General features: G+C 35.0%; 1 protein-coding gene across 4 annotated transcripts in view; it reads right to left on the bottom strand.

Moving 5' to 3' along the window:
• Nucleotides 1-23,869, bottom strand: part of LOC124633133 (G protein-activated inward rectifier potassium channel 3-like) — a 48,644-nt gene that overhangs the window by 6,810 nt on the left and 17,965 nt on the right. Inside the window, exons 1-3 of one of the 4 annotated variants that reach the window (XM_047168244.1) lie at nucleotides 6,361-6,931; nucleotides 1,787-2,231; nucleotides 601-780 (exon numbers count right to left, since the gene is read on the bottom strand). In XM_047168244.1, coding sequence (XP_047024200.1) covers nucleotides 601-780; nucleotides 1,787-2,231; nucleotides 6,361-6,458 — 723 coding nt within the window. In that variant the 5' untranslated portion in view covers nucleotides 6,459-6,931. Of the gene's footprint in view, nucleotides 1-600; nucleotides 781-1,003; nucleotides 1,184-1,786; nucleotides 2,232-6,360; nucleotides 6,932-23,869 lie in introns of those variants that run through there. The other 3 variants (XM_047168243.1, XM_047168242.1, XM_047168241.1) reach the window with 3 other exon arrangements.

Genomic DNA, 23,869 nt, shown 5'->3' with positions numbered 1-23,869 from the left:
TTTGATTGGTTCCATAAGGTTAACATACCTACTACGCAGTAAGCTTAATAATCTTATATACTAGAACCACGTGTAGCTAACCAATAGGTAGTTAATTTTTTTACAAATAATAATGATGCAAATTGATTAAATATTTTTATAATTTGATGAACACGTTGCAGTAATTGGTTATTACTTTTTAGTTGCAATCTACAAACCGATTATTTTAATTGTTTGGCTCGATGTTGAATTATACTCTAAAATATTTTATGCAAACAACAGTTTGCGGAACCAGTAATGAATATCAAGTAGGTACATGCTAATGGAAAGATTCAACAGTTTAGTTCCGATAGTTGCTGAATTAATTTGAATTCAAACAGATGTATATCAATATGTTACTAATAATTAACGTATGTGGAAAATAAGTAATGCAATGTGCAGGTACATAATACAAATAGCAGTTAGAGGTGAAATAAAGCAAACATAAAATAAAATCATGCTGTATCGTCCATAGATGGGTCGTATAAGATAGCAAACGTATGCAAATAAACGCGCAAGTAAATAAGTAGTTGCAACACTGATGCATTTTACAAATAGCATATTGGAAGTACAACGAGATACCTTTTTCCTTATAAGCTGGGCGCGCACGTGCGCTTCCAGTATGTGCGACTTGCGGATATCTCCAACACGGAATAGCAGACAATATTCCCCGTCCCTCAGACATATAACCGCGTTTCGCGAGAACAGGAGCGTCGTGTTACGCTTTTTTGCACGTGCCAGCTTCGCAAATATAAGACCCACCTATGGACAAGAGAGAACTGTTTTGAAATTCATATTCCAAAACTTGGGGAATCGAAGTCTGAAGAGCACTGTATTGATTTCTAAATGGGGAGTTTACATTCAGAGTTCGACGCCCCACAAGTTAGAGAGAGGAGTCAGTGTGAACTCATGTTAGACGTAACTAAGCGTGCTGACTGAAGTCCCCAATCACTAACCAGTCTCCGTTTTTGGCGAAATAATATACCTTGCGGCGGATTATTTGTGCTCTTATATGCGCTTCGACAATATGGGATTTTCTCATGTCACCAACACGGAACATCAGACATAGTTGGCCATCGCGCAAGCAAATGACGGCGTTCCTGGAGTAGAGCAGGGTCTGGGCTCGCTTTTTAGGTCTAGAGAGCTTTGCGAACACGATTCCCACCTAAAATTAGAACAACATCGATGCAATGTTCGCCGCGTGATAACCCACATGTTCAAGATCGTCTTCGTCACTTGCACACAGCAGCACTTCCTGAACATTAGGTGCTGCCAATGTCATACATTGACAGTTCAATGTTCTTGCACTCTACATTTGTTTTAGTAACGCTGATATTAACAGCCTAATAATAAAGCTATCTTTTAAATTTGTAATAATTTTTAAGAGAACATCTGGCTGGATCGTATAGTGTACGTTACGTTAATACATTTGGCGAGGTTCCAAGTTTAATATAAAATTATCATATTAGCTCCAGAGCAGGAAGGTTTTTTCAGTTTTATGTACTCTAAACCCTTTCATGAACACTTTATTTATAACACTGATTACATTTTTAACAGATATAAAATAATCCATGCCAGAATTGCTACAAAAATAGTTCTTTTTTTATAGCAGTCTAGTTTAATGCTATTAGAATTTACTGCCAGTAAATGGAATTTGTTTTGACAGTCAGTATGTAGACTTTCAGCGTTCATCTCTGTTTGTTTGTTTTGCTAATCAACTGAGTGAAATATGGGAGAGCTTATTAAACGTAAATAGTATAAATCTTACCATGAAAGCCTGGATAAAGACACCCACAATACTTTGTAAGCACATGACGAAGATAGCCTCGGGGCATTCCTCGTTAGTTGTTCTGGAGCCATAGCCAATGGTGTGTTGTGTCTCCACGGAGAATAGGAAGCAGCCGGTGAAAGAGTTGACGTTGTTGAGACAGGGGGTGAAGGTGACGTTTTCGTTGGGTGGGGGAGGGGTGAGGTCTCCGTGGGTGAAGATGATGAGCCACCAGATGAGAGCGAACAGCAGCCAGGAGAGGATGAAGGAGAGCGCGAACACGAGCAGCGTCCAGCGCCACTGCGCGTCCACGAGAGTCGTGAAGATGTCCTGAAGGTATCGGCGCCTGCGCTTGGCCACGTTCCATTGGACGACGTTACAGTCTCCGTGTTTGAAGATGACGCGTTTTCGGACGCGTCTTGCTGCGTAACGGGCTTGACGGTATCTGGAAATAAAGAAATTGACTTTATAACTCTTTGCTTTGGAACCAATAATCAAATCTTTCAGAAAAATACAGTAAATTAAATACCTAAAATATGAAAACTGTATGACAAAAAAATATTTTCATTCCAAAAATCCCCTTTTGTATAAAATAACAGCATCACACGTGTTAATGATGATTACAAATGATTGAATTGGTGTGTCAATATTTTGCGAACGGACAGATGAATTATTATGTTTGCGAGTTTTTTGAGTTAATGACATTAATCTTCATTGAGTGGAACTCGTAATACCCGTGTCATTATTATTAAAAAAAGTAATATCATCCATCGTTTTCTCACCTCTGGCAACTAATTTTATTACCTGAATGTCTAGAAAAACCGCATCGACTTGGGTTTAATTCTGATTAATTTGATTAAAGAATCGTTTTTTAATCTAATATATTTCCAGTGAATCGACTTCTTTTATATTATTTTTCTGACGTTTCATTGACGTCTATAAAATAAATACCTATATTGTTCAGTTGGTTAAATAAGTGCAATTTATTAAATTATTCAAATTGTTGTTTGATTGACGGCAGTGCATTGCTAATGTTACTAGCATGTTTCTACAATAATATCTAAACTATGGTATTTCCAGTAAAATGATCAAGAAAGACGTACTTAATATCAATAATGTTAATGTACCTGGAAGCGTGGAGGATAATATTGTGTTTATAATTGCAGATATAATTAAAACGTCATATTACCTACTATTGCAATTTTATAATCAACGTGAATAACTTCTACATTCTACTTTTAATTAATATTTATAGCGGCGCCGCCATTGTCTTCATAAACCACTTCTAATTTTTTTTTATAAAAAAATCTTACAAATTAATTGCTAGTAGGCATACCTACATACAAACGTTTACCTATAATGACAACTCAAAAGCAACGATTCACATTTGTTTAAATAATTAATCGAACACGCATTTACTTGATTAAATGAAAACTACCTGATTGACAGTCTACGCATTTTGAAATTAAAATTCATTAAACAAATGACAACTCACTACCGATATGTATGTCGAGTAGGCTCAACTAGGTTTAAATAAATGAATCAATCCATTTCACTTAGGATATTGAGTGGTTGCAGTTCATTTAATACTCTAGATACGATGGTGTCACCATAAAGCTGCCATTTATTTCAATAGATAAAATAGATAATAAAATACGAGTGTTTTTATGGGGCTTACGTACGCGATATAAATTTTATCACCGGTTCTCCTAACTGCCAGTGATGCTATATGAAGTAAGCACTCTTATTAATCTTTTAAAAGCCTTTTTGAATAAATTGAAGGCTTTTATCATCGAAAAGGTTGAGTTTTGATACCTAGATTACGAAAAAGAAAAAAAAAACAAAATAACAGTTTATTTATTGGAATTTTCCTATAATTTTTAACTTGGCTGAAAAAGCCCCTACATGGGTACCTCTAGTTCTACAACAAAGGGCAACCAACCCAAAGATCATTTTTTTTAATGCTACAATTATATTGACATTACTTACTACCGTACGTTCTAAAAAACAAATTTACTGTAAATCGATTTAGAATCACAAATTTTGATGATAGCCACTGTTTTACGAGTCCATTACTATAGTTTTTTGTTATAACTGAATTGGATGTAACGACTTCACTATTATAAAAAACATATAAATAATAATAACAATCCAGTATCTACTCACGATTTTTTATAATGTACTCACGTGTAAGATTAATTATACATATTCATACGGTACAAAGAATAGGTGCTACTCTTAGAACGATAGATACTTGCCATACATCAGAACTTTATAATGCTTAGTTTAACGATTCAGTTTTTGCACGATGTGAATTATATCGACGCAAGTTATTGGAAAAACCGATTCTCATGATCGATTTATTTTCACGTTCGAACTATTCGATGGGAAAATTCTTCGGCCAAGAGAAACAATTTGCAATAATAAATACGGTAAAGATGTGTGTGTAGTATAAAATTGAACTGTAATTAAAACAAATGACTAATGAAACCCAAGGGTGATAAAGATAAATGAATTTCGGGGTATAAATGACGTCTAAGGCAAAATGATAACTAAATATTAAAATTAAAAAGTTAAGAATGTTTACTGCCTACTGTTTTTCTACACCACGCTATTGAGAGATATAAATTCATTAAAATGTCAAAACATTTCTTATTCTTTACAAATAGAAGTTTGTAATATGTATGTTCACTGGGTCTGTATGTCTGGTTCTTGACAGATTTATAAATAAGTATCATATGTACATTTTTTACCGTCCATTCGCTTCCTAGTAACTGGATTTGCTATTTCAGTGAGATGACTGTATACTGTATCATAAGTTTTAATGTGAAGCTAATTTCTATATTATTTTCTCATCGGTTGGTAGTTTAGTGCGTTATAATGCATTAGACAAATCAATACCTTGTAGTCATTTGAGTTTAATTTTGTTTGCTATCTCTTAACGCTTTGCAAATTATGACAGAGTAGCATTTACATGGGTTATTAAAAATCACCTTGAAAATGTATTATCGTCGTCGATGACTGGGAGTGTCCCTATAAACGCATAAGTACTACATACTTACGAAATAGCCCCTTCGATAACTCTTAAGAATATTATGAATTAGAATGAAAAAATAATAAACATATTTTTAATGAAATTGTGTATATGCCTGGTGGCTCTTTAGTGAAGTTACTATTATTTTTAATAACCTTTAAAAGAAAAAGTGCCTACAACCAATAAAAAGAAAACTGGTTTCCACGAGTGCAATGCACGTAAAGAGATCAAGGCCCAAAACAAGATCCTTATTCGTGTAAATGCCACTAATCATTGAAATATACGTTCCACATAAACTTTTAAAAGGCGTCAACTATTTGGTATGAACCAAATTGAACGTTAAAAGTAAACCTGGTATATTTCAATAGATATCAAGTAGAGACACTCAACGCATAATTATATGGCGTCTGGCTAATTATGATATAACGATTGCACATTATAATTGATTAATGGACCGTCTAATAGGCCCATTTATGGTGGTCTCCAATCAACTACATGCTTATTTAATTGACACCGATACCATTAAATTATTCACGGCGATATCTCGATTTTCACAACCGATTAACAGTTTACAAGAAATGTATTAAGGTAAACCGCACGACACGAAAATCGTGTGGCGGAATTGTAATTAATTGCAACATTTATTAGATAGAAAACATAAAGTTTATGTTCGATTTAGATATTTCTTAGAAGCTAGGTTTCACTTCGACTGTGGGCGCGTGTTGACTTTGGTGTCTGAATGGAAAGCTAACAATGACACATATTTATACACACTTAGTTCATCTGTTAAAAATACAGTCTCAGTTACATTGTTTCTGTTAAGGCTTGAATCATTTAACAATTTGCAAATGGCTTATAGATAATTTTATTCAGTCTTGTTTTCTAGAACTTTTAGGTAGTTTTACAAACTATCGCCAGACGTTACGTAGCGATCGGTTTTTACTATTTAAAACTTGAACCTTTTTGATCACAGAGCATTGGCTGTGACTGAGTGTATGCGAAGTCGTGTGGACGCCCACTTTACGAACGAATGACATCAAGCGATGCGAAGGTCGCCTGGATTGAATTATCCAGACGAGAAAACACGTTTCTAAAGAGCATTTACTAACTCATGTTTAATGAAATCACCATGCACCAATGACATTGGTGAAGCAGACTTTTTTGATTACAGAGTTTTTGATCCCCATCACTGCTTCTGATAAGTATAGTGTAATTTCATGACATTCTGAACACCAAGTAATTAAACAATAATCATGTTCTAATTAAGGATTAATAAGCAATAATATTTTTTCTTTACATTTTCTTTAAAAAGGATTAATATTGAAGGAAATAAATGTTTTGTAAACATAATGTAGGGTGTTTTAGAAACCAGCAGTAACGTAATTAATTCGTCGCCAAGGGATTCTAAGAAACTTGCGGGAGCAATGAATTAGCGTTACACTTGCTGCCAAAAATCTTGACACCTTACTACGTAGTCTCCCATTCTTTGCTTAACCATTATGACGTAGAATTACTACATCCAGTAACAATATGGACTTACTTCTGTAATTCTTCGCTCCATGCTGATTCCGATGAGTTTATCGGCTTTCCAGTCATTAACATTGACACTTGACTTATACATCTCTTTAATCCTGACATTCTAGACTGATTGGAATACACTTTTGGCTTTTTAAAATTAATACTGAAGCAAAATCTTAACTTTTACCTCAAACACTCTTTATAAACCCACTAGTAAAACTATCGTTATCAAATTCAAACGCGAGACCAGCGCACCTGAACTGTTGTATTAACCTTAAATTATTATCACACAGTCGAATACTTTATTTGTACAAATGTTACTACTCGATTTACTTCACAGAGTTAAACGATTTTCTCCACTCTATCTTTCAAGAGAACGTTGATGAGGGATTCACTAAACACTTCTTTGATATCAAACAACAAAACCACGATTTTCCGCAACATCGTCAACATTATTTCGTACCAAAACAAAAAGGAGAAAACACAAAATGGCGTCTAAAGGAAAATTGCGTGTCTGTTAGTACGTGGAAAGAACTTTTCACTCGCACCGATTGCGATGAGAATTGGTCCAATACTGAAACGCACGGATGTTTAATGAAACAGATGCGAAGATGTTCACAAACAAACACTATACAGGCGTCCCGTGCCAACGCTGCCAGTGGCGCCGTGGCGCGTCGCGACGTCGCCTTGCCTATTTTTTGAACAAAAAATCTCCTTGGTTCCATCTGCACGTGTACTTTATGGATCACGTTTTGGGTGGAGTGCTATTAAGATTTACGAATGATGTTCAGATAAATATTTGGACTCCACTTTTCCACTATTGAAACTTTATTTACTATGGATGTTGATTGACGACTTTTTTGACTTCGACGGCATGCATGTCCGTCGCTTTGTTGATCATCAAACTTGAGCAAGATTTAATATATTATGATGAATCATTGTTTTGAAAGCTGCTGAAAGTTTTTTTGCATTATGTTTGATCAGGGACCGTTTAGTAGGCATTATCTCGTGCGTATTTTCATTAGAGTCATGTGGTAATGGACGTGTTTATGGATCCGTCGACTGCTTCAATAACATTAAAGCTGCAAACTTTATGCGCCGGCTCATTTAAAAGCAGTTAAACGGCTCTAATGTTTAAAAGAAATGTGTCTTCATTTTATGTTATGCACGACACAATTCTTATTGGTGCATACCTAACGGATCTTGGAATTTAGAAACATTCCGTGAACCCCGCAAATCGAGGTTACTATTTGCGTACTAAATACGATACGGAGGCGTCAATTAGAACGTAAAATTAGCATCCATTGCCACGCACCGAAAGGGCTCCATGGAATCACTGAAGCGGAGTCATGAATGATCGTGATGTCATTTATTACCGCGACGATGGTGGTCTGGCCACGAATAGATTTCCTATTGAGCGCTTAAAAGTCGATGGAGGAATTAGGTATGTATGCATATACTTCTTGTCACTAGGTAAATAAGTTTTACATCACAAGAAATCGCTAATGTTGTAATGATCTGATTTTCCAAAAAAAAGTTTCTCAACTATAAGAAATTATGTTTAATCTATGAGTAATTTTAACTTTGTTCTATGAGCTAAGGATAAATAAATCAGTAAGGACGCACTCAAATGTTAGATGGCGTAGGATGATTCATCAAGATCGCATTGGTTTTGTGATTTATCCGAGATTACTGTAAACTCATTAATTTATTCAATCCAGACATAAAACTGCAGTATCTACTTATTATTGTGACGTCAATCATTTACGACACGAATGCCGTAATATCGTCCTTGCGATGCGTGGTGCTAAATCTGGAGATGACAATAACGTCTGGACCGGTCAGACAAAAGATGACCGAACATTCAAATTTTAAAATTTGAATTCTACCGTTAAAAATTGGCAGAGAGTCATTTGTTTCCTGCAAAGAATGCGCTACATAAGTCTCCGTGTGGGTCCAACCGACTGTTGAAAGTTCATTTAAAGAAAGCATTCCGAATATATTCCAAATCCTGGGTCACGGCATTTATGTCAGACCAATGCACACTAAGTTAGCTTCGGTATGAATGAATTATGCCGTTTCTCAGAAGTCCACCTCAATTATTAAGCCATTGTTGTTGTGTACACTTACAACCATGCAATCAGTTTTGATTATTGTCAAAAATGTTTTCGTGACCTCATTAAAGAGTCTACAGTAACAGACACTGAAAACGTGCGTATTCCAAAGCACGTGATACTTACACGTGCTGCGGTTAAATGAAGAACCACGTTGGGAAATTAATATAGAGAATCAAATTTCGTTTTTGTCATACAAGACGTCACCGATGTCAATTTGAGTGCAGCTGTGTTAAACTACATTGTTCTTAAGTCAGCTCTCTTCGATAACAGGACAACGATTAAAACGTGACCTGTGTCTGGCCTTCGTGGATTTAATATTGTCATTTATCACACTGCGTTATCCTTAGGTATTTTAATGGTGCCATTCGACATATTGATTTAGTATGACCTTAAAGGGTGCTAAAGAATTGACCCTATCGCACGTTTGAGCTTCTTTGTAGTTTTAACAGTGTTTGAATGGTTGAAACTTTACGTCATCATCATTTTCAGTAGAAGATACATATATATTATTCATATTTTCCTTAAATAGCTTTATTAATCATAGATTCTATCTTTTTCTTCCGTACAAAGGAAGGAAAAGTTTTTATTGGATATTTCTTCCTTAATCCCAAATTCAAGACTTTCTGCAATTCTGCAATACAACCTTTCATATACTTGACTAGCTTTTAGCAGCGAACTTGAGAATTGTTGAGTATAGTCACTGGGTCATAAAGCAAATGTTTATTTATGTTCATATCAATATAAGGCCAACACTTCACCTTCCAGTACTATAGTTATAAACAATCAGGGCAGATAATTGTGACTAATTATAAGTCGGTATCATTGTAAAACAGTTAGGTACCTTTCAATATTCCAAAGGGTTAAACACTGCGAATTAGTATACCTACCCAATGTTCCAATATTTGCTATTACTTGGCCCCGTTCAATTCAACTTCGATTCAAAATCGATAGCAGCTATATAGTATGGTCGGACGGGGATCGTTTGAAAGAATTATTGCGCTCCTAGTACATAAAGAATTTAAGAAGGAACATGGTGGGTTTTAGTCGGTAAGAGTCTGACACTACCTCATGCTGCACCCACAGCGGGAAGAGTCATTAGATGATTTTCCACAAAAATAAAAGGTATAGTGTATAAGTTAAGCTTCAGTGGAAACATACAAAGTGTGTCCTACCTATGTCGACGTGGGCGTATTATAGCTTGTGGGATATCAATATCATAGAATATTCAAAGCGAGGTGTCAACTCATTATAATTTTAAAGTTAACTATTTCGATCGTCATATTTATAACGATACTAATATCTTTCCTAGCGATAGTTATTTGGCAAGCAAACCAAAGCAAGTAATTTATTAAAATGTTCGCGCTAAACGATATCCAGTTACAAGTTGATACTAGGTACCTACTTCTGTTTTATTTAAATCACCGTTAAGAATAGACTATTACTATCTACTACAGAATGTGCAGAGGTATTCACATGGCGGAAGTGAACAAACTGCGTGACCCTATGGCTGGCAACTTTCCTACAATTCCATAGGTACGTTACAAATGCCAAAGGACCCATCACTCATCAATGATTTTGTAGTAAATTAGTGCATCTTCCATGAAGAAGCGAAAATAACCATTTTACCGACGCATTTTCTTCTATTTATTTTTGTTAGCCGATGAATAATTACTAGTTGTTTCAAGAACCACGCCAAGCCAGATAGCAATCGCATTGGCAAGATATCTAAGTGGCCAGTATTTAGATTATTGCAAAATATTGCCCATTCCATTTTCATATTTATGGTTATCCTATTCGTGTTCCAATTTCAACTGCGAACGAGATAAACTGTCACATTATGCATAATAAGTAACATTTGTAAATCATTGTAAAATAATTTTGACAGGCGGAATTGTCTTTAATTGCAAATGGCATATTAAAGTCTGCAATAATGTGTGAAGAGAGATTCGACCTCAGTACGATTTCTGAAGTTCGTACCAGAAGCAGACGGTCAACGCCTGCGCATTTGCAAAGACAGGTGCCGTTTATTGTAAGTATTTTAATGTAATGACACTGAAACTGAAAATGGCCTTAGCACTCTTCAGTTCGCGAGTTATTTTTAAGCCAAATATTGAAGGATACCGTGCGTTTATTTACGTTTTGCCTTCCCGTTAATTGCAAATCATTATGAAACAAAACACACCCGCTAAGATTAGCATATCTGTTTAAATAAAAGGGAGGTCGATAACATTTTAAATTAATTAGCAAGTTATTATTGTTTTTGTATTAATAGGAAAAAATGAAATTGGTAAATTCCTCATTAACCGAAATGCTATCGTTACAAAGTAGATAATAGTTGTACTGTTTACATGTCAAGTGAAGTGCATGACACTAATAAGTACTGCCCTGACATTTGATGTCGCAAATACAAACAACTCTAACTTGACTAAGAAGTCTGTTTACGACAACAAATTAATTATTCCGCGAATTGGAGCGTATTTTACTAGAATATCCTGTGTAACATCAGCTAATTGGAACTGGCGCTTGGATTCGCTTATTATTATTCACGTCATCAGAATACCTGTGCCAAAACGTTTAGGAGCAAAGTTCATGACAATATGTGTTTTCCCCCACAAACAGCTTATGTATTTTGCCATTTTATAACCAATTTCACGAAGATTTCCTACGTAGAGATGTTGCGCGTATGGGCCGGGCAAATACGTAGTGTCTGATGACGTCAACGTAGTACAACGGACACCCACACATTGAAATTTTATTGTGTCGGCATTTTATTATGTAAAATATGCCATAGTGAACGATAAGACCTTAAATGCAGATTTATACCTAGTAAGCTTTGAAATGTATTCATTGAGGTAAAATATAGAACAGTTACTAGGTTTCTGAGAAGTGATCTTGAAAATTATTAATCTCCATTATACCTATATATATAGCATTTCCGTGTTCCATGTTTATGTCATAAATTGGTTGCTAGGGAAGTTTATCCGATTATCCACAGTTTAGTTTACACATAAACATTTCTAAGTTATTTCCATTATAATGTAATGTCTCGTGTTTCGACACGAGACATCGAATAGGCTCTAGAAATTTAAACATACGAAGCTTAGTCAGCTGTTAAATAAAGACTGGAGTTTTATTTGTACTGCACGTTTTATTTCCTGCTTTCTATTTCTAGATGTTTGTATTATTAGTCAGTGCAATGCGACATCATTCTGAGGCAAGGAAAATACAAATGTTTGTTTCTTTTTTCGGGTTTTTCTCAATTTTCCACACCTAGGAAATTTCCAGTAGACGCATCGTCTAAAGCATCTGACTAGCAACAATTTTAGCCGCCGGCAAAGATCTGACATTAGAGAATATTTGAACTTCGTTCTCAATGAAATAGAGCCGGGAACCGCTGCCAAGTCGGTTCGGCTGGTAACACGTCAGTCGGAAATAGCCGTTCTAAACCCACTATCGTTTTACGTTGGGCAAACGACTACAGATTCTGAAGATTCTGCTACTCCCTGATAGATGGCATTGCTACCAAATTCTGAACAAACCTAACTCATATTTGGAGCAACTAGTAATTGTTGCATAGTTTTTCTTGAATGGCAGTACTCCAAGCGATGCCAATGCAAAGTACGTTGGGTATGACCCACGATCACGTGGCTACGTCCGAAGTTCACAAATCTCTTTAAAACGTGAACTAGTTTCTTAGAAATATTTTGGGACAGTCACTAATTCTCCAGATTTGAGTCACTAAACGATGAACGGATGGTACATACTCCGCATATTGTACCGATTGGCGATTATGTACTAGAATTATGTCAGCTATGCTGATGACATGAGTGAGCAATTAAAAACAATACTGCGCTATTATTATACCTATATAAAGTTTGTGCAATACCATTAACATACAATGTAATGATGACAGGGTTGATCGTTGAGTAGGAAACATCAATTTCCGACCATTCGACTGATAGCGTTTTTTGTTCGCAAAATTTTGTTGTTTCAGTGTATCTAAACCCTCCAGTTTTTAAAAGTCGTTTGAAGAAGGTGGTTTACCCCATCTATAAAAATAACTGAGGTGTAATGATTAATGACGTCTTATCTTTTTCATTAATTAATAATAAAAGGTTCGATTTGGGTTGTAAACTCGTAAATAATCTTGGTAAGAATAGTTTCTTTAACGTCAGTTTCATCTTTCCAAATTTTTTCCTCTTACGCGGAACCTTTTCCAGGTAAGTCTAAAAATATATTTAAGGCTCATTGGAGCCAAAATCCAATGAATTTCATAAGGTCAACGTCTCGTCTAACCGCTATCTGACTCATGGTTATTCTGATAACTAGGCAGGTATATGTAGGTAGAAGTTCGTTGAGTCCCAAAAAACTAAAGGTAACGTATTATTTTGACTGGGTACTCAGTCTAATTGATTACTTCTAAGTTTTTATATAAAGTGAGAACCTCAATTCATGCGGTCAAGTCATTATCACTTATTAGATATAATATACTTTTTTATTAATAATTTAATTAAAATAATTACTTTTATCTATTTAATGATACTTTTTTCTAGCAACCGCAACGATTCACTTAAATTCAATTAAGAATCTTAGATACCTTTATGATTTCGTAGAATTGATTTTATTAGTATTTCTTTTAACTGATATAATGGTACAATTCTTACCTACTGAAAAAACTCAGGAAAAGCCCGAGATTATATCGGAACAAGTACCTATATTTATTTGAAACATAACGGAACAATTATGTTTTACTGTATACGGTATTACTGACACTAGGTACCTTTTAGTACCATTTGTCAGTTCACGCGGAACGAATTCACCAGCATGACTCATGACGCACCAGTTACACAATATTATAATTATTACTAACAGTTATTTCCAGTATATACACGTCATCTCCCACTTTTTGTTATACTTAATCATTCTAGAGTTAAACTATTCTGTTACTGCTATGAGACATTGCATAAGAACTTGAGAGTTAACATAAGCTCATGACAAAATAACCCGCTTGAAATCGTGGAGGTATCTGAATTGGATCCTTATAGGTATATTGAGTTAGGAATCTCCTGTTTAATAAAAAAGTATTTAGGTACGGACACTTTTTCAGATAGAAACTTTTTTACAATTAAAGTCGGTAAAACACCACGGTCGTCTTCCATTTTACCTATCTTTTCAATTATAAGGTGAATTTTGTATTTTTTTTCTCTATGGTGTTGTCATGATAGTGTTCTGTGCAAATCTAACAACACTGCTAATGATCATGACAGATTGATAGCTTGTATATTGAATTAATTAGTGATAAATGTATGTTTGTGTTATTTAAATTATGTTCACAATCTGATTAAGTTCATCATTAATTTTAATTACATTAATTTTAATTATCTACTCATAATTAAATAGCTTTGATTTATTTATTTATAATGCCGAAACTGCATAAATGTCGACAATATTACTGATTATAAAAATGAATGCTGAATTTGTAGATGTTACTGTGTTTTTCAGCACATTAATTGTCTAGTAAAACGCATTGATCAAAGCGAGTTCTTAGTTTATTGATGTTGATAAACATGTACGTAGGTATATTACCAATTACGAGTCATCTTTATTTACAATAAACAGCTGTCACAGTTTTGCGAAGTAGCACTATGGGGCCTGTTTTTATGAATTCCGAAACGACGTACTTAGCTACAGTCAGACAGTGCATTCAGACCTAATATACTAACCTAGCAATACTTAATGTACAATGTTGGTTACAATAACAATAAATTTTGTATAAGAACCCATGGTAATATGCAGGTATAGCAATTCTTAACGTGTAACAAAGTAAAATTATAATATGTAGTTGATAAGTAAATGTAACATTATATTCCTGATCATTAATAAATGTACGCAAGATTTATAATTGAAGGCGCCACAATATTTTCCTAGTAATGATTCATCGATAAATACTAACATAAACAAACCATAGAAATGTTGAAGTACTTACATTGATCACGATGTATAGAATAACACAATATATTAACATTATTTAATATATAGTAAACAGTACAGAGGCTTTACTTACCAATAGCACAAGGAGGGAGAGGACTTTTAAATGTAGAATATATGTACAAAACACAAATACTTAAATATAAACAATACCTCAATACAAATAGGGACCATCTCATTGAAACAATAACGAAACACGATAAAAATAGGGTTAAATACTCAATAATAAAAGAAGCAGAGGAAATAGAAACACAGCTACACTTAACACAAGGAAACCAACACACAGACAAAGAAATCAAAGAAGCAATAATTAAACAACAAAATACAGTATGGCGAAGTAAGCAATTACACGGACAGTTTCCCAAAAAAGTACTAGATCAAGCTAATATAGACAGAGAACTTTCGTTTAAATGGATTAAAAAACAACAAATTCCACCAACTATAGAGTCATCCATTTTTGCAATACAAGATCAAGCCGTTATGACCAAACAACATCAGCGCGATATATTGAAAGAACCAGTAGACGGAAAATGCCGCCTCTGCGTCACTAAAGACGAAACTACGCAGCATATTATATCTGGTTGCGAAAAATTAGCGGGGACCTACTATGTCCGACGACATAATAATCTTGTCCAATACGTCTACTGGTGTCTTGCTAAAAAACATAAAATAGAAGTTGCCAACCTCTGGTGGAAGGAAACACTAGTGCAACCACAAGTAAGAGAAAACGAAACAGCCAAAATCATGTGGGAAATGCCCGTCCAAACCGATGTCACTGTTACACACAATAGACCAGACCTTATATACACGGATAAAACTAGTAACAAAACATATTTAATAGATATCACCGTACCGTCAGATTACAACATAGGACCCAAAGAAATAGAAAAATTAAGCAAATACCATCTTCTGAAAACTGAAATCAGCCGGCTGTGGAATACACAAACGGCTGTCATTCCGATAGTAGTAGGCGTAACGGGCATCGTTGCAAAAAGCATAAAAAAATACATAGACCAATTGGACGCATCAATTAACATTCACATACTCCAAAAACAAGCAGCCATACATTCATCTATCATACTCAGCAAAGTATTAGGAGACACAGTATTCGTACGAACAGCAGAAGAACAACACTCACACACTGACACACAAACACCAGACACACAAAACACGCATCCATCACCAAGCACGCAAGCGGGACCAGCCATCCAGGAACAGAACACACAGCCACCATCTAACACCGAACATTCGTCATCATCACAGCCTAGAAGAGGAAGAAGAAGGATAAGAACAACGCAAACAAACACATCAACTACATAATACATACACATTATATAATAAATAATACATACAAAATACTTATATAAAATCTAAATAAAAAGACTAGGGGGGACATAGGTATCTTTTTTTCGGCGGGCTGCGGAACGGGATACCTATTAAAACCGGCATAAAGTCGAGAAGGTCAAACGCTACCATAGTAAACAGTAAATAAACTATATGTAAATATAATAAACAGTAACTAAACTCCTGTTTTCTATTTTTAAAACTGACTTTTAAAGCTTTTTACAAATAAACAAACTAAACTTCAATAATTTACCTCAAACCTTTTCCTAAGTCTGACAAATACTAAGCTAAAAATTGCATCAAAATCGGCTCAGCCAAACGTGAGATACTCGCGTATTAACATACCTACATACATTTCAAGATGAGAACTTTGGACAAGAGTCAGTTTTTCCAATAACATTAGGATGTTCCTTCACTATAACTTATCAAGTATCGTTAAGTCAGTAATAAGCAATTAGAAGTTATGTGAACCGGCTCCAAATAGGGCTAATTAACACACTGATCTAGTTCTAACCGTTATCCTTCTTTACCAAGCGTTGTGATTACCTATACCTAGCCAAAGTTTTCCATTTTCCTTTTGAAGACGGTAAAATACATTTCAATATCCTGAAGTCTCTACGTAGGGTAAAAAATAGAATTATCCTTGTATATTCCTATGTTCTAGTGCAGCGGTTCCCAAATGGGGTTCCGCGGAACCCTGAGGTTCCGTGACAGGCCCTCAGGGGTTCCGTGGAAAATTCAAGATTTCCATATGGTAAATCGTTTCACTTTTGACAATATTAATTATAATTCATTTTCAATTAAATTGTTTTAAATATTGCATTCCAAAATTCCATTTAGGCATCATGTAGGTGGGTACCACTCGGGAGTGTAAGTACGCGTCAAGTGGCGGGGGAAGTCCACGGCAGCAGATAATTTAATTCCGTTTTTTACAAATTGTAGATTAACTTAATAACTCCAGGTCTTCGGCAATCGGCAAAAATAGGTAGCGAGTCGGCCAAAAATCACCGCATTTTTTGGGCTTATTTCATCGCCAGGATTATATGTTTTCATACATTCGACACGGCATATGAGTATTTCCAGTGGCTATTTTTACCATGAATCAAAAAGTGACATTATTTCGAATTTTTGCACCTCCGCGAATCCGAAAATTTCGCGCTCGCTTCCCTCGCGACTCCATGTTACATGTGATGCTTTTATGTTCGTTTAATTGCTCAAGTATCCAACACCGAAAAAATTTCGCGCTCTTCCGTTGAGGTTTCCTTTGATGTTTATTTTTTATTCCTCTGGTTCAGAAAAAGCAATAGCGCTTCTTATTCATTTGCATTTGCTTTTTTGTGTGGATATTGTACTTTTTGAGACCTTATTAGTTTACAGTGGGTTTGTTTATTTTGTGTAGGTACTTAAACTAAAAAAAATTCGCGCTCGCTTCGCTCGCGATATCGGCTGCCACTGAATGCCTTTCAATGCCAGCGGGTGTTTAGAACTTCTTCTTTTAGTTAAAAAAAATCGCACTCGCTCGCCTCACACCTGTACAAACCTAATCTATTTTTTTTTTGCGTTTACTTTGTCAGTCTTCAAACTGAAAACTATTCGCATAATGCACAAAGTCAAGGGCGGCTAAATTGTTTTCTGGCCCGTGTGGCAGATAGCCATGCTATGCCTGAGTATACTGAATATGTCTCTAACCATGTAACCATTTGGTGCGCTACCACACGCTACAAGCCGTACCTAAGTGTCTTTACGTCTTTAGTTTACTTCTTACTTAAGCTAAGGTTCCGCCGAAAAATGGTGAAACGAAAAGGGTTCCGAAGCCAAAAGAATTCGGGAACCGCTGTTCTAGTGTTCAATAAACCACGTAAATACATACCTAGTACCTAATAGCAGTTAGAACGAAGAGAGTGATTCATTCGAATGAATAAGAAATAATGACGCTTCCTGACAAAAAATATGTTTCTTCAGCCAAACATATCTACGTACTATGTCGTATTTCAGTAAGCGGTAGTTTCTGTAAATTTACTCATAATTTCCTGGTCATTAATAGTGATTTCATTTTAATAGCGTGTTTTCAGAAAATATAGTTTATGACTCATATTTGCTTTTTTATTCAATAGCGTTACTTATTTCTTTCAACTTTTCATATTACTTGGCTGAACTGTTTTTATTTTCACGGTATGCTATAACTATTGAAAAAAAAAACACGACTCATCATCAAACAACAAATTGCGAAACACTCTGGAGACAACAGATGAATAATTCTAGGAGATAACAATATATAGTATATATAGAAAATAATACAAAAGATACTGACAATTAAAACATATATAAAGCTTGTAATGAGCAAATAACAATTGAAAGAGTATTAATAAAATCAAATTTAATACGAATCAAAATATAAATAACGAACATTTAACGAGTCGTGAAAGTAACATTTATATACTCAGACGTGTTGAAACATAATGTGCTCAGTACATACAAATAATGAATTGAGAAAGCGGTCCTTTCATAACGCATACAAATTGTTGCCATTGAAACTAACTCAGGTATATAAATAAAGATTTCAATTGCAATGTGCGAATATCATGTCTAAAGTACTAAATTCGATATAGTAATTCAGGCGTTAAAGCTAGCATACGAGTACGTACCTAATAGTTCATTAGAACAAGCATTTGTTTATCTATTCTTTTGTACATTTTCACCAAAAAGCTGTTAAAGTTACTGAGAAAGAGAAAAAAAAAGTGGTAGGTATAGAATTCATGTGGTCCTGCACGAATTGTAAAAGCATCGAAAGAAACGGGTTACGAGGCTCATAACCTGTACACTGCTGTCTATACTTATTTATATTGGGTACATACTTAGACTGCGAGTGGCGCCTACGCATATCTCAGTTTCACCGTTCAGGATGTTGGTCTCATTAAATAAAAGGTTATTCACTAACTGGACACAAGTGATTCCAGTTGTTGAATCTCAAAATTAGTACTACTTATTATTACGAGCTTATTTTGAGTTTCAGCAACTGGACACAGGTGTGTCTAGACTCTTGTGTCCAGTTAGTGAATAACCAAATAAAAGAACGGCACATGTTTCGATTGCAAAAAGATTGTGTGCATTATACCTACATGCGAATCATATCTTTTCAATTATCTTCTTTAGCTTTTTAAGACAACCCATGTGGCAAATGTTTGCCAGAAATACCAATGCCAATAGCTTCATATCTCTATCTAAGATTTGTATTCCAAAAAGTTCTGCATCATTAGCCAATTCGACGTAGTCATTGAAACCGTTCTCTGTATCTATAATGTGCAGTCTTCTGTTTTATAACACAATCATTAGCATATTGAGTCAGTTCTGTGACGTCATATTAATATTGAGAACGTATATTTTTAATGATTTGATGCAAGTCAGGGTTCTAATGCGTTTACGTCATTTAGTTATTGGAATTTTGAAAGTCTATCAGAATTCCTTAGCACTACCTACGTAAATATAAACGTCGAGTTTCCTAATCCTTGCTATAAATAAAGTACCTGATCCTGTTTGTTTATATAAGGAAACCACACCTTATCGAATTGAATGAATGTTTGGCTCGGAAACCAACTAATTTTAAAGTGCGATTTTGTAAGCTATTTCCGATCAATGACAGCAACTCTTCAAACTTTTATTTTGCATCTTGTCTTTGGAGCTGCAATCTTAATTTAAATTCTGTTTATGATTAAATCATTCGTTATTATGTAAACTGCTGTGTTAAGCAAAAATCCTTTAATAAATATTTTTTTATAAATATATAATAAGTATTTTATCCTTTTTGTATTAACGAGTTCCCCATCCTCATAGTTACCCGACACAGAAAAACCATAACAAGAGGCGAAGTTCAATTACTTCCTTGTACAACTATGAAACTAAGTATTATGTACGCAAATACTTATCAAGGATATATAGTAATAACCGATTCAAAGAAGTACTTGATATTGACAAGTTTCTTTGACATCAGAACATAAGGAAAGACGATAGACAAGAGGCTCAAGTTACCAGTAAATAAAGGTGACTGACTTGAAGAACTATCGTTTCTTAATGCAAATCTAATCAGGAAAACTGTGTTTCCTGGTGATTTTGCCAAAGGATTTCTCCTGTCTAGCCTTTGAAAATTTTAAGAATTCAAAAAATACTCGAGAATTTTTTATAAGTAGGTAGGTACTTGATTCGATATCACGGCTGAAACAGAATTTATTTATCAGTGACATTGATGAATTCATGTGTTGTTGTTGGTGTGTGTTTGTTGTAGATGGTTTTCCCGGAAAAACGATGATTTTTGTTTATGTATTTTTGTTCTGTATATCAAGAGAAACTTTGAATATACGAGTAGCTTTGAGGAAAGTACATAGGTATTTGTATTGTGGTTGCCTTCGTCAAAGTAACCAATATCGAATCATGCAATACATGCAATATTATATCAGATTTTACAGCATGTTTCTAAATCCTTCACAACTAACATAGTAGCTAAAATAGGTTACTGATAACGCCTTATCTTGCAAACAAAACAAAACAGAAATGTTAAAGGTAAACTGTACCGAGAAATGCAGAAAAAGACACGTAATTCATATTGTTCTATTTGGCTCACCTGAGATATACCTAACTGGCTTTAAGTACTGTACGAGTACATTCCCAGAACCCATTGCATTTAAAGAGAATATGTATTGTATGCAACTAAGTTACTAAGAGATTATTTTAACCTTGTTTGCACAGGTGACAGCTGAAGGTACGTCACTGTTTCGTAATTATAGCGTCATCTGCTGTTTTTAGTACGACTGCTAGGATATTTCGACACTTTGTCGGCAGTAAACAGTGTGAGCGAAAGTGGTGCTGAAATTACCCGTTCACCTGTTGCAGAATTCCCAGAAATAAATGCCATAAAATTTGTGTTTTCGTATTTTCAATTAAGACTTTCGACCTACTTCGTTTGAAGTTAAACCAATATTGCTATTGCAACGCCCACGGAATAATCTAGTTGAAACGTTCGCGTTCTATTTACAAACCGCATGCTAAACAGAGGAAATATTTCACGTTGTAAAGCATGCACAGAAATCGTAACCAGGTCGGGTTAAAGTGATAAGGCATGCCAGGAAGCGTGTCCAATGTTGGTGTGCAAATATTGGCACCAACACATACACAGGTCACTGTGTACCAATACACCAACACATACGACTTTGAACACTTCGAAGGAAGTGAATGGCCTCGCGACGTTCTTGGTACAACCGTGCTGTGAATCCATGTATTTTTTTTTCTTCTATAAATACGTTCTGGATCAAAGGTATATTCAGGATGTTGTAATACTGTAGTGCTAATACAATGTAAATAGGCACACGCTACCTACAATTTATGTTGGATGGAGCTATAAATCATTCTAAACGAGAGTTATACTGCCATAATCTAGGCGAAATTACTTCATATAAATAAATAGAGCTATGCGTGATCCATTATATTTTAGCATTATTTATATTTCAAAGAATATTTGTTCTCAAAATAAGGTCTAGATACATAGTGGAGCAAACGTCAGAAAACTCATTATTTTAGGTTAGGAGCATTGACCTACTGTCCATGACCTAGCTATCAGTTGATAAACACAGTTACGTCTTAAGCCTGATAGCTTTAACTGTATCACTTAATTATCTTATGGCAACTTTACTTGGCGGATTTTTTTATACATACATTAATCATGGTTTATGCAAAATGGGTTTCGAAGAAGAAATTTTTAAATAGTTTTATTTCATGCAGTTAACATGCAAAGCTGTTACTATGGTCATTTTTTAAGACCAACTCCAATAAAAGCAATAGAAATACATTTATTATTTTTTACTCTAGCTAGGGGCAGTGGCCTGAAAGTCAAATAAATGTTGACAAAAAATGAACAAAGCACCGTTTTTAACTGTTACTCTAAATCCATTATAGTTATTTGCGTCTTCTACTTTTTATGGCCACGGAAAAGTACGAGGAAACTACTTACCATTACTCTACATGTTATGCCCTACAGAGATAATTTCATGATTCTAAGAAGCAGTTGGTAATACAAAAGAGAGTTTTGATACCCCTTCAGGATATAAACATGACTAAATGTTTATTAGGAGAGACTCGTGTAAAGCCATCATGTTATCAGACCAAGATATGGACCATATATCAAAAAGATAATGACGAAACATGCGACGATGAACTTTGATAAAGTGATACTACGAAACTATAGATTAACATGAGCTAACTGTGTCAGTCAATTTCAACAAATTCGCTTATTTTGATAATAACCTACAAGATGTCGATTAAATCCCTGAAGGTCTTACCATTCGTGATAGTATGTTCACATTCACACTGGGTGGTCTAACCAATAAAAATAATAACAAATACCTTAACGCCATCATAAATCAAAGAATTTGCCTAATAAACCCATTTCAAAATGGACCCCACGTAATGCGTATGTGAATACATTCATACGCGTGTTTCCGACGGCGACAAGCCCAAATCAATTGAAAAGTCATTTGTATTCACAACTAGCAACAAGGAGATAAAAATAAGAGGACACGGATTGCGCTAAACGGATGGCCCTGAATTGCTACTTCCAATCATTCAGTCTATTCATTGTGTTCTGAGCAAGGAGCATTGTTTTAGGCTGGCTGTCTACCACGGGCGCCTTGTTTCCTGCAATTCGTATTTAAATAAGGACGTCCGCTTCCTTTGCAATTTTGCATATGAGAAAGTTATCGGTAAAAATCTTTTTATTAGGAACTGATGATCATTTATAAACGGAAGGTCCATTCTTTGACTTTTATGTCGTTTCATTATCGACGTGCAAATAAATAACTATCGAATTACATAGTGTTTTATAGCCCCATAATATTGAGAACGTGTGATGTAGATTTATTGATAGCTGGCTGATAGATTGACAGGCAATTGTTACGAGTAAACAATAAAATGTTAGTCTCAAAGATATAAATCTTGATCGTCTCTATCAGTCTGAATAGTTATTACGAACAGAAGACCTCTACCCGTTACACTAATTAGACCCTGACATTGTATCAGCAAATCAATTTTCCTTAAATGAGCGCAGAGACACAGACAATAGGTCAAGTAACATCTCTAAGAGCAATCAGCGCGAAGCCTCACGTAGTTCGGAGCATGAAGGTTGCAATTATGTGGAAAGGTTCTTGATGGTAATTATGACGGGTCCGATGAAGAGGTAATAAGGCGAAGCCAGACAAAGCCTTGTGGTCATGAGGCGCCGCTTGTTCTTGACCTGCCATGGATTTTCTAATGAAAATTCCTGCGTGGAGTCCTATGGCACGTGACGATAAATTATAAACTGCAATTTCAAGGGCATGAGTTGGTAGAGGTCAGACGTGCATCGTTTCTGAATGTCGGTTCGATCGTCGATCATGCCGAAATGCACTGTGAGCGTTATTTGATGAATGATCTCAAATACAATGCTATGTAAGGGTTTATATTTACACCTATTTTGCATTTGTATGTGTAAACCTTCTATCCCACTACTACTACTGCTAGCTATCTTTGTTCATGATCTAAGATTGCTTCTGAATATAAATGTAGGTCTATTACATTATATGTACATAAATCATCTATTTTCAAACACCAAATCTGCTGATTTTATTGACCCAAGCTTGGTAAACCGATTTTACGACGAAAGTTTTGTTTTGATTTACCAGTCCAAACTCACCACCAATGTTTCTACAATAGTATACAACTTCATACAGATCATAAGCAGCTAACCCTATAATATCGCATATAGTAATATACTGTTTGCAGGAACACCGTAATGGAAAACAAGCCTATTTTTATCATTGTGATTGAGAATACGTTGACACACATGAAAAATAATCTTACGTAATGTGAGCTATTGTGTATTTCCTCTTTTAGTAAGAGTCAGACGTATCGAATTAAAATATGAAAGTGTATACCTATCCGTTTTACGATATTTATTGTTAGGTTATGATTCGTCGAATTTATTAGTGTGACGTCAATGGTTTTCAAATCCCTTAACTTTCACAAAATAAATAAGTAATAAATCCTTGAAGTGGTCGTTTC

The sequence above is a fragment of the Helicoverpa zea genome, chromosome 9, assembly GCF_022581195.2.
Source record: "Helicoverpa zea isolate HzStark_Cry1AcR chromosome 9, ilHelZeax1.1, whole genome shotgun sequence".
Classification (NCBI taxonomy): Eukaryota; Metazoa; Arthropoda; class Insecta; order Lepidoptera; family Noctuidae; genus Helicoverpa; species Helicoverpa zea.
Note: the sequence above shows the minus strand (reverse complement) of the source record. Positions and strands in the feature narration are given on the sequence as shown.